Source organism: Lepus europaeus, chromosome 10 (assembly GCF_033115175.1).
Source record: "Lepus europaeus isolate LE1 chromosome 10, mLepTim1.pri, whole genome shotgun sequence".
Classification (NCBI taxonomy): Eukaryota; Metazoa; Chordata; class Mammalia; order Lagomorpha; family Leporidae; genus Lepus; species Lepus europaeus.
In genome coordinates, this window is record NC_084836.1 from 37,676,028 (window position 1) to 37,689,101 (window position 13,074).

The following is a 13,074-nucleotide window of genomic DNA, read 5'->3' on the forward strand; positions in this document are numbered from 1 at the left end:
GCCAGAGAGGAAAAATGTTTTTGGCAGAATAAAAAAGGATATGATCTATAGAATGTGCCAAAGAATGCTGGGAGACTTGAAATCTCTTTGAACTTGTCTATATACTGTACACATTTCCCAAATTCTTAAAAAAAATAAAAAATAAAAAAAGAACTAAGTAAATGATTACTTCAATGATAATAAAGGTACTGCTAATCAACAGTTTTAAATTTCTCTTATAAATTTAATTCTTTTATTAAAAGATTTTATTTATATATTTGAGAGGTAGTTACAGGCAGAGAAAGGGAGAGAGAGGGAGGTCTTCCACCTGTTGGTTCACTCTCCAAATGGCCACAAGGGCTGGAGCTAGTCCTCTCTGAAGCCAGGAGCCAGGAGTTTTTTCCGGGTCTCCCACATGGGTGCAGGGGCCCAGCCAACTTGGGCCATCTTCTACTGCTTTCCCAGGCCATTAGCAGAGAGCTGGATCTAAAAAGGAGTAGCTGGGACTTGAACTGGTGAACATATGGGATGTCGATGTTGTGGGCAAATGATTAGCCTACTATGCCACAGTGCTGGCCCCTAAACATAATTCTTACATGAAATTCTACTCTACAGCCTCCATCTAATACAGTCACAGGTCATTTTTCCATCTTTTGGTTGCACTCAGTCTTGAAGAAGGTAAAAATACATTTCCACTGCTATTTTCTTCTTGAGACAAGTAACTACTTCCATTTTATAAAATATTTAAAACACTCAGATTTCAAAATGTGCAGCATTTTCCACATTGTCAATTCCATGTGAAGTCAATGGCAAACAACAAGGCCAAGCAACACACAATTAGAGGCGATCCACTGGGATCAGGGGTTTGCCAAATCTCATAATTTAGAATGAAACTCTCAGAGATTGTTGTGGGGTTTTGGCACTGAGTTTCAGCCATTTCACAACAGGTTTGTATTTCATCTAATCAATAAATTGGAAACTATCAAAATCTTGGTTGGGGGGGATTAAAAATATGCATTGGAATGTATCTCTTTTGTCCATATTTCAGCAAATTAAAATTTTACATCTTACTTTTAAAAGGCTTCTAAAACGAAGACAAACATCTTTTATATTTTTTTTTGTATAATAGGAAATTCAAAATATGCAACCTTGAAAATTGAAAAGAAAAATGACATGTTTTCTATACCTAGAGTCATAGTCTAGGTATGTTCAGAATTAGGGACACTGAAGGCTTCAACTGTTTTCTGTCCTTTTTCCTATTTTTTGAGGAGTAAACCAGGCATCTTAAACTTTTATAGATATTTTTCAAATGACCACTTTTGAAAAATATCTAATTTTGAAGGGTTCTACTTGAATTTCATAAGAAAATCTCACATGTACTTAGAGCAAGAGGCAGAGGAGTTCTATTCTAATGTGAAATTACTTGAATTATCAGGATAGAAACTGGAAAATATTTTAAGGTGTAATAATTTTTCCAAAGTAATTAAAGTAGACATCACGATGATGTATCAGGTGTGCCTTTTGGCTATATGAAATACGGGCCCTGAAATCATTTGGTGCGGCCCTGCAAAGGCAGGACTCAAACTCAATAAATCTGCAGCAGGGTAATCTTTTAAGAGATTTATTTATTTATTTGAAAGTCAGAATATAGACAGAGAGGGAGAGACATAGATAGACAGTGAGAGATAAAGAGGGAGGGAGAGAGAGAGACAGACAGACAGACAGAATCTTCAATCTGCTAGTACACTCCCCAGATGGCTGCAAAGGCCAGGGCTGGGCCAGGAAGAAGCCAGGAGCCAGGAGCTTCATCCTGGTCTTCTATGTGGGTGGCAGGGACCCAAACATTTGGACCATTTTCTGCTGCTTTTTCAGGCCATTAGCAGGGAGCTTGATTGGAAGTGGAGCTGCTGGGACTCAAACCAGAGCCCATACGGGATGGTGGTGCCTTTACCCACTATGCCACACACCAGCCCCAGCAGGCTAATGTTTAAGTTTATCATTTCAAAATGGCCAGTGAATAAGTTCACAAATATGCAAAAGGCCTTTGGAAGGAAAAAAGGTTCCCCACCCCTATGTGGAAACACTAACCTGTACCATTCAATTCTTGGTTATGTTCTGCTTTCCCTTACTCTGTTTAGGTTGGATCTTTATTTTTTCTCATAATTTCATCTTTCATATTTTTATTTCCTCATATTTTTATTTCCATATAGGTAGATTTCTTCACCTTTATTCTCCTATCCTTTAAATAAAAACTGTTTTGCTGTCCTATTTGTAATTTCTATTTTTTTTCCAGTTTTCTCATAGCACCCTACTTCATGAAATGCTGTATGTTACCACCTCTATGAGTTATTATTCTTTTAAAGATTTGTTCCCAGGGCAGGTGTTCTGGCACAGCAGATTGAGCTGTTGCTCGGGACACTGGTACTCCATATCTGAATGCTTGGGATCAAGTTTGGCCTCCACTTCCCATCCACCTTCCTGCCAATGCATTTGGGCAGCAGCAAATGGTGGCCCCAGTACTTGGGTTTCTGCCACCCACAAGGTGACCCGGATGTATGTATATTTGTATGTATGTATGTATGTATCTCTCTCTCTCATCCTGCTTTTCAAATAAATCACTAAAACTTTAAAAAAACATTTTTCAACTTTCTCCTAATTTGTTTCAGTTTCATTATTTTGCCCTGCAGGCTTCCCTAATATGACTGAAAATCTTTGGAGGCTCACGGATATCTCAGAGTCAGGAAAAGCTGAATGAAGTTCCTAAGTGAAGAAGATGGGCATCCCAGACAAGACAGATTGGCTTTTGTGTGTTTGACTGGGAGGCAGCTGTTTACAGAGGACTTCCAAATTGAGATAGATGGAAATGTTTCTCTATAGTAATTGTCTCCTTAGATTGGAATCCAACAATTTCTTGGGAGAAAGTGTATGAGGGGGGGAGAGGCATTAGCAAAACAAGGAGAAAACTTCTTTTGTAGCATTTTGCATGGGGTAGGAAAAGGGGACTAGGGAGTCCCCTTTCTCCTGCCTTGTACATAGCAGAGGGACCTGCTTGCAACCTCCACTCAGAAGATACAATTGACTACTCCATTTTCTGCCCTCTGACTTGCTCCCTACAGTCCTAGCTGCCTTCAAGTCCCAAGTGTCTCCAGGTTCCTTTGGAATAAGTCGGATCAGCTACAGGTCTTCCCTTCAGTTTCTGACACCCAAAAATCATTTGATGTGTCCTAAGCACTAAAGCCTCCTCTCACACTGTGATTCCATCTGTGCAGTTACTGCTCCCCAATTTTATTCATTAAAAGCGTATTCTGATTTATCCACACAATCATCAATTTCTTTGCCCCACATTCTTTTCATATCTCATTCCATCACTTCTTCCAGATTGATGTTCTTTCAAAAACACATCTTCAGTGACTTCCTCAGCACTGGTTTTTAGTGGACTGCCTTTTGCTTAATTTCTGGGCCTCGGGATTTCCTGATCTTGAAGGTAAATTGAATTCAAAACCCAATTCTTGGTAAAGGGAAGACAGTAGCAAGAAGTTCCTAGCAGAGATTTCCTGGACCCGACCAGGCCCCACGTTGAGACGGGCAAACGTTCATGCTGCCTTCTTGTTCCCATGTTTTGCAAACTTACTTTATGCTATCCTCCCATGGAGGTCTGGATTTTCCCTACTTTATTGTAGTATCTAATTCAGGTGTTCACATTGGCCAAGAGTTTTGTCTTCAGTTCCAGAAAGAATGATAACAAACTCTTTTCCACATCCATAACAGAAAAACTGTAGGACCAGCCTACTGTTTACTATTCTGGTCCTTAATTGCCACTTTATTTCTAGCTCCTGGGAAATTCTCAGACTACTTTTTGAGCACAGCAAAGCATTAAAGCAAATCTTCTAAGTTTTATTAAGCATATCTACCTATGTTTTGTGTTTTCCAGTTATCTGGTCTATCTGTATGATTTCTTAAAGAGCACTTTAGTAGTATCTTTAAATGAATACATGGTATGTTTAAATGTTAACCATCTTCTGTGAAAAGTAAATGATTTTGTAAAATAATTCTAAGATAGTTTATATTAATTCACTGAGGAGTCACCTTCCTACTTCCTCTATATTTTACTACTCCTCATTTACTTTTATTAACATTGGAAAGACACTAAGGGGTATAACTAACATATTATAGGTATTAGGATTCAAGCCTAATTCTTTTTCTGGTTATTTGAGTGCACAAAGCCTTTTTTTTTTTTTTTAACATTTATTTATTTGAAAGTCACAGAGGAAGATGTACACACACACACACACACACAGAGATATTGCATCCACTAAGTCACTCCCAAATGGTTGCAATGGCTGGGGCTAGGACAGGCCGAGCTGGGTCCTGGAATACCATGTGAGTCTCCTACACTGGTAGCAGGGGTCTTAGCATTTGGGCCATCATCCATGGCTTTCCCAGGCACATTAGCAGGGAGTTGGATTGGAAGTAGCGCATCAGGGACTTGAATAAGGTACTCATTTGGGAACTCAGCATCCAAGGCAACAGCTTAATCCTCTGTGCCTAATGTAGGCCCCAAGTCCAGAAAGTTTAAAAATGTTAACCATTGTCTACTGTTTAAAATAAAGACATTAATACTACTTCTAAATAAATCAAATGACCAATTGTAGGCCACAATGGTAGAATATCAGCCAATTCTTATGCTTTCTACGAACATCACTTTCATGGAACTATATGCTCCAAAAGGGCTAGTCACATAGTGGGCAGTCAAATGATGGATCCAATTCTTTTACTAAATGACGTTAATCAGAAGAGATTCCAGGATAGACACAGTTGGTGTGATGTTGGTAATTTCAAAGAATCAGATTTGATTTTGTTTTGATTATAGCCATGTCTGAGCTAACATTACTTTGTAGAACTTTTTTTTTAACATTTTATGTTTTAAAAATATTTATTCATTTTCATTTGTTAAAAGGGAGGGGTAGACAGACAGACAGACAGACACACACACACACAAACACACACACCTTCCACTTACTCACTGCCAAGATGCCCACAACAGCCAAGGCCAAGCCAGGCCTAATCCAAGAGCCAGAAATTATATCAGCCTCTCCCACATGGTTGCCAATGACTCAAGTACTTGAGCCATCACCTGCTGCCTCCCAGGGACATTACAAGGAAGCTAGATAAGAAGCAGAGGTCGAAGTGGGAGTCTATATGGGATGCAGATGTCCCAAGAAGAGATTTAACCTGCCTTGCCGCAACACCCTGCCCCTGTAGAACATACATATGTAAATACTAATCTAAGGACAAATTTATTTTGTAAGCACACATTTGGGGTTCTCCATTTCTATTTTTCCATCACAATATCTTTTGTTGTAATATAAAGTAATTCATTTTTCTGTATTTTCTGTACATGATTCTAATTAGCGTCACCATCGTTAGGTCCTTAAACCTGGAGTGAACTGACTCAGAACCAGTACCTCAAATCCCATGTAAGCAGTCTACATTGAGATAATCAATTTCTTAAACGTGAACAAGGTAAGTTACTCACTGTTAGAGCCAGCAGTTTGCCATAAGTCAGATGTGCGGGGATGTGGTCAGTCTTGGACCTCAGGGACTCCATGTACCAATGCTCTGCTTCGGGGAGCTTGCTAAGTCGCATGTATGCTTCACCTGGAAAGACAACCATGAAAACTGAGCTGAGAACAGTGTCCAGTGGTATTTGCAGCAACATCATCGCTATATTCCACTGAATTTCAGATGCTTTGGCAAATATTTGCACTCATTTCTACCTTTGCTTTTCTAAGAACTCATTATGGTTTGTATTTTGTACATGGAAACACTTGTGTTTGGGGAACAAAGAGAAATGGCTGAAGTAAAAAAAAATCAGTAGTTAAAATTTCATTTTTAACCTAGGAGTATCTGGTTTCCACTCACTTGTCTTTTGTCACTTTTTAACTTTTTCAGAGAGTTTTTCATTCTTCTGTATGATCATTTGTTCTTTTTCATTCACACTCAATTCATTCTTTGGTGATCCAAATGTTTATAGAATACTTGTGCTTAACACAGGGACCATATGAAAGAAGTGTGATATTCTACCCCTAAAGGTCTTACAAGCTAGTTGAGAAACTAACATTGAGTTAAACATAATTTTGGATTACATAACAGTGATTGAATTTTAATTTTTTCATGAATTACATTTGCTTTAGACATAAATAAATTCTATTACTAAGAGTCATCTGAAAAACTCAATGAATATATGACAGTTATCAAGTATGCCTAGCATAATACACAAAGTTAGTCTGGGATATGTCAGCCATCAGTCACTACTATCAAGTTATACAAATTTGTAGCTTGCAAAATGAGAACTTCACTAACTGACAAGCAGGAGAAATAAGGAGAAAGAAGGCTAAAAGTGAGCATTTGCCTGCTTCTTTTCTCCATTATGTATGAAGGAATATTCTATTGACAGGAAAATTCTCCATTAAGATGATTTTGATATTTAAGTTAAATATTGTAGCTTTAAATCACATTGCAAATGTATGGCTACTCAGGTTTGGAGAATAGGCAACAGACCAGTGTGCTATTTCTCAGGGATCTTCACAATTTTACTTAACTGTAATCATGATAGCTTTTCCCATTTAGAGGCATACTCAGATGCTTTTCCTAAATGTATTATTCACATCAGTTGTACATCCTTGCTTCAAAGGAAAAACTCTTCCTGTTCTAATCATATTCTCCATGTATTATAATGCACAGTACTGTCAATACAAATCTGATTAATGAAATGGTTTGAGTCTCCTGACCTTTTGAATGCCCTTTGTTGACTGTTTAGAAAAAAATATATAATATGCACAATAAACAGATGTATGCACTAATACATTTCTATGTGTTTCTAATTCTAAGAAGGGTCCTTACCCATACTATCATAAAAATGATAGTTAAGAAATGTTAGTTTTTTTCCCCCTAAAGTTTAGAACCTATGGCATTTACGAATTTGGTTAGATTAAATCACATTTCAGGTACGATGAAAGAAATATCTGAAGACCAAAGAATGTAATGGAATACACAGAAAAGCCTGGGTTATTGGAACAGATTAGGATTGGATTTTTTAAATGTCTCTGCTTCTGTAGTAATTTTATTGTTTTATGCAAATACTTGTATAAAAACAGACACACTGTCAGATGGATTTTTTCTTTGAAATAACAAATATTTTCAAATAAGTAGTAACTTTTCTTAGGAAAAGTGAACCGCTATTTCATACTAAAACTGTACTATATATACTTTAGAAAAAAAAGTACAAATTGAAAATTTGCAAAACTGTTAACCAATTAATGATAAATTATATCCAATTACTTATCTCTACAATAGATTAGAAAGCCAGAAGGGAGACTGACCTGCATTTCTATTTGGAGTCAACATAAAATTTTACTTGGATTCCTCAAGAGTTCACAGATCAGTTTTTGAAAGTTACACAACCATTGCATGTGATATAGCTTCTAATTTTTGTTTTTAAAAAATTCAAATTTTTTGAATAACACCAAGTCTTCTTTACAGGAAAAAAAATGTGAGAGAATGCAATTCCCCAGTGCTTCTGAGAGTCAAATCTTTATTACACTTAAGTTGTTAATGTCTACACATCACTTCAGAAAGTAGTACTGCATTTTTTCCAGTAGAAATATGTCATTAAAACCTATTTTGAAATAAAAAGTATTATTGATTTGTTAAATAATGAATGGCTGACCCACTGTCTTCAGCAATAACTCATAAACATTTGTTTGTAAAACATGTGAAATAGGGAAATAGTAAAGAGCTACAAATAATATAATGTAATTATGTTTATTGGCAAGTATATATAAACTGATGAATGACTAGCCCTACTTAGGTACTATTCATTATAACTTTGAAGATTGTTATCATTTATTGTATTTTAATAAAAGCAATAATGACAACAACCATCATTAACTGAGTATTGGCTATGCGAGGTCCAGGTGGCCAATGTCTTAGGGTTCCCATACCTCTTATTTAATACCTTTCAACACACAAAATTTTATCTCAGCCTCCCCAAACACCAACAACTATTTACAGTAGGTTTGCAAGATGAAATCTGTTCAATGTCTGTATTATTTGATATGTACACACACACAAATACAGAGTGTCACTATCTGGAAGTTACAGAAGAAAAAACTGAGAAACAGAGGTGCCAGTAGCCAAACTCAAACAGGTTTCAAGTGGTAAATCTGAAATCTAGATGCAAGGGAGTCTGACCTCAGCACATTGTCCAAGCCAGCTGGTAGAGGAGAACTATAAACCTTTTAATGCCTCAGCTGAAAATTATACTCCGTTTCTCTCACTCATCGAAAATTGTTTTGTAGCTTTTTGATAAATTGCCTAGCAAGTTCATTTCACTTTGCCTTGGGCTTACCTACTGAATTAAAGGAATAAAGAAGAGCTATAATAATCCATAGTCAACCTTTAAAAATGTTTCCTACATTATTCAATTCTTTTTTTTTTTCATTATTCAATTCTTAAGAGTGAACGTATGTGGCAGGTAAGATGCACTGCACTTCTAAGAGTAACCCTCACACAAGGATAATCTATACAGGTGGTAATAAAATTAAGAAGCAAGATAATAATTGGGGATAAAATAAGTTTTAAAAAAGGTGACTCAACAACAATACAGAAACAAGTACTTGCTATATTCCAGGCACTAAAAGGTAGATTGTTTATATTCCTATTTATTTTTTATGAAATATCTATTAATATAAAGAGCACAGATTTCAAATATTTCATAGGTACATTTCTAAGGTAATCATTTATGGAAGACAGTATGGAGATGCCTCAGAATTCTGAAAACAGATCTACCACATGACCCACCATCCCACAACCGGGAATTTACCCAAACAAAATGAATCAGCATATGATAGTTATCTGTACCCCCATATTTATTATAGCTCAACTCACAATAGCTAAGACACGGAATCAACCTAAATGTCCATCAGCTGATGACTGGATAAAGAAAATGTGGTATATACACACCAAGGAATACCACTCAACCATAAAAAGTATGAAATCCTGTCTTTTGCAACAAAACAGATGCAACTGGAAACCATTATGCTTAGTGAAATAAACCAGTCCCTGGATGACAAATACCATACGTTTTCTCTGGTATATGTAATTAATATAGGAAACAAAAGAGGCCAGTGCTGTGGCATAGCAGATAAAGCCACCGCCTACAGTGCTGGCATCCCATAAGGGTGCCGGTTCAAGTCTCAGCTGCTCCACTACTGATTCAGCTCTCTGTTATGGCCTGGGCCCAGGCACCCATGTGGGAGACCCGGAAGAATCTCCTGGCTCCTGTCTTCGGATCTGCGCAGCTCTGGCCATTGTGGCCAATTGGGGAGTGAACCTTATTCTCTCTCTGTATGACTCTGACTTTCAAATAAAGAAATCTTAAAGAATACATGTAGAGAGAGAATACAAAAAATGTAAAAGAATGAAATAGATATCTTACGATGTGACTGTTTTTAGCCCTTGTCTATGCTGCTGTGGAAACAGTAGCCTGTGTATACTCCTATTTATAATCCTCACTAGAGCTTACAGTACCCATTTGTAAATGGGGGTAAGACTTAGGCATAGCAAGTGACTTGCACAAAGACATCACCTCATATTACCGGGACTGAATGGCTCTTAAGTCATGATTTTTTTTTTCACTGTCCAAGCTGCCACTTCAAGTTTTATTATTTGTTGGAAATTTACTAACACCTTAAATATATTATCTTCACACTCTTACATTATCCTTCACTCAATAACATCATTCTCATAAATGAAGTAAGTGATTGGCTCACTGAGCTTAATGAAACTGCTCAAGATCAAAAACAAGCAAAATTAAGGACTCACACTTGAGTTTTTTTCTACATCTTCCACAATACCATTCTACACAAACAGCAATATTCACCAGATATGGGATAAAATAACTGCAAAAAAGTGTCATCAATAGATTTATTTTTAGGGTGATATATATATGTATACTTTAAGCTTGATTAAAATATTAAGTCATAAAAATTCCAAAAAGGAAATTATCACAGGAAAAGCAAGCTCAATAACTCTAACAGGGAAGGAAATGAAGATACTTTGGTGGGGAATTGGGTTGGGAGAGGAAGGTTAAGTCATCTTCCCTGGTGCTGCTCATTTTTCTTAACTTATACAATAACAGAAAAAAAATGTTTATGGTACCCAGGAGGAAAGAGGCAATGATGACTATTTTTCCTTCTCATCCTGCAAAAAATGACATAATGGAGGCACTTTCCTAAGAATGAGATTTGCTGTGCAATGATGTAGCGATCAGGTTCATCACCCAGATTTATTTCCGATTCACTCACAGACAAAAGGGATTTGGATGTCTCTAGGCTGGCTTCAGGCAGATATAAACCAGTTTCAGATGTAGAACAAATAATGTCAGTCTTTTTTCCTAAAAGCCCCAGGTCTAAATAACCCAGGCAAAGGCTAACTCCTCGAGGAAAGAATGTTGGGTTATTGATGATGTAATAGTCCAGATCTCACTGTTTCCTATGTTTCAAATTACTGGACAGCTCCTACTTGCAGATACATACTAGTACAGGTAGTAGGGCATATTAGTCATAACTAGCATAGATCCCCTGTATCCCTGTATGTTTTAGACTTTCCTGACCATCCTTCCCTTACGTGATCACCCCTCATTCAACGCCTATGCAAAACGTTATTTTAAAAACATCGAACTGGCTTCTTGTATATCAATATAGATTAACAGGAATAACGCATTTGAGGGCAAACACGAAGGCTGTAAGGTGTCATCTGTTCCTCCCTGCATGACACTCTCCATCTAGCGACAGAGACATTTATCAGCGTTTCCCAAGATTTGATTTCAGGCACACATGGCACAAACACCACCACACATTTTTGAAATTCATTATTTACATATTTGATAGAATCTGTGTAAAAATGTGACTTCATAGATATCATAGCTTAGAATGAAGAAATGAAAAATAGTACAGATGGCAAATGGTTATAAGCAAAGTTATGACAGCAACACATGAGTGACTGATAGACGTGCAACACCTAATTGCAGTTATCTTGCCAGAATTCAAGGAATCATAACAATTTAAAAAGATTGTTTATTAAAATCCTGCCAGCCAAGCACACAGAGGGGGAAACCTTTATCTGCAAAAGGCCTCATAGAGTTTATAGCACTGTTTTCTGTTTTTCTATGTCTATAGGCTCTATACAATTTCTAGCAAGCTTCTTGCCACTTACATGGTAAAAGTGACACACAGCCAATACTACTCATTTCCTGCCTAATTTCTAGCCTCTCCAAGTCTGCAGACTCAGCTGGGCCCTAAGGAATCCATTATGTTTTTAAGAAATGCATATTTTCCATATAACAAGTTTATATGCATGTATTTTATGATTTTTTATACTGTCATGCTTTCTTTCAGTGAATTTTGGTGGCAGTCTTCAAACTTGTTAAGATTAGTTTCCCTTCACAGATTATTTTTCATTCATTCCTTACGAATTAATTTGTGACAATTTTAAAATAAGTACTTTTCCAAAAAAAGGTACATTTTTTTGTTTATTTCACCTATGTGGTAAAATTAATTACAATTATAATGTAGCACTGAATTAGGAATTATATGCCACAATAATACTTAGACGGTTTGGCTTTTAATTCTTATTTTGGTGTTAAAGAGCTGATGGTTTTAGATAAGTTTAATTTGGGCTCAGTTTTCTCATTACAAAATGAGGGCCTAAAGAATATATAATTCGGGGCCTGCACTCTGGCTTAGCGGGTAAAGCCACCGCCTGTGGCGTGGGCATCCCATGTGGGCTCTGGCTGGAGTCCCAGCTGTTCCACTTCTGATCAGCTCTCTGCTGTGGCCTGGCAAAGTAAAAGATGGCCCAAGTCCTTGGGCCCCTGCACCCGTGTGGGAGACCTAGAAGAAGTTCTATGTTCTTGGCTTCAGGTCGGTCCAGCTCTTGCTGTTGAGGCCATTTTGGGAGTGATCCCACAGATGGAAGCCCTCTCTTTCTCTGCCTCCCCCTCTGGAACTCTGCCTTTCAAATCAATCAATCAATCAATCTTAAAAAAAAACTTTATTAATTAGTAAGTAATTGTATAACCCCAACAATGATATGGATAATCATTAGATTCACCACTCTACAATAAATACCCTTAATAATGTCCAAAACCAATGACAACATTCTAGTTAAAAACGAACCACTTTATTAGTTTCCTAATTGAGCTATTAAATACTGACCAAATCTAGACTGTCCTTATTATTCTTTCCCTATCTGAAGCCAGGAGCCAGGAGTCTCTTCTGGGTTTCCCATGTGAATACAGGGGCCCAAGGACTTGGGCCAACTTTCACTGCTTTCCCAGGCCACAGCAGAGAGCTGGATCAGAAGTGGAGCAGCCAGGACTAGAACAGGTGCCCATATGGGATGCCAGCACTGCAGGTAGCAGCTTTACCTGGTACACCACAGTGCTGGCCCCTCCTCTTATTCTTATAGAAGTGATATAATCCAGTTGCCCTCAGATACACTGGTTCAGATCAGAAATTCTCAATGGCTATCCTGGACCTCAAACAGCCAGGGGCCTGTTTCAATGTCTCTACTTGCAAGTGGGGATCCTGCAGCTCTCCAGGCTACTCAGTTTCCTTTGTATTTTCACATAAATAAATGACCAAAATAATCCCCCTACACTGATGGCAGATCCTACCTAGTGCTCAGCACTGTCTCAAAACAGAGGAAAAACAGGAGACTGTGTGTGTGCGTTCATGTGTATGCAGTATGTGGTGATAATCCTGCCTTGGCCAAACACAATTCTGTCCGGAGAATGAGCATGAAATAAATCAAGTGGGTCAGTATGACTGAAATAATTAAAGAACACTAAAACATGCAAAGAAGTGCTAAACTGCATTTTAAAAATGTTTATGCCAGCGAAGGGGAGTAACTGTAAAAAGTAAAAGCCTGGGAGGAATTCATGGAAATACTACTAGAGAATTAGTACTAAAAGTTATAGAGAAATGAGAAGGGACTCTCCCATAGGTCAATCAGAAGAAAATGAAGGTAGGC

At 37.4% G+C, this 13,074-nt stretch overlaps 1 protein-coding gene across 1 annotated transcript in view; it reads right to left on the reverse strand.

Annotated features, from left to right (window-relative positions):
- TMTC2 (transmembrane O-mannosyltransferase targeting cadherins 2) overlaps positions 1 to 13,074 on the reverse strand; it is a 431,967-nt gene that overhangs the window by 129,730 nt on the left and 289,163 nt on the right. Inside the window, exon 8 of the mRNA XM_062203152.1 lies at positions 5,516 to 5,637. Coding sequence (XP_062059136.1) covers positions 5,516 to 5,637 — 122 coding nt within the window. The remainder of the gene's footprint in view (positions 1 to 5,515; positions 5,638 to 13,074) is intronic.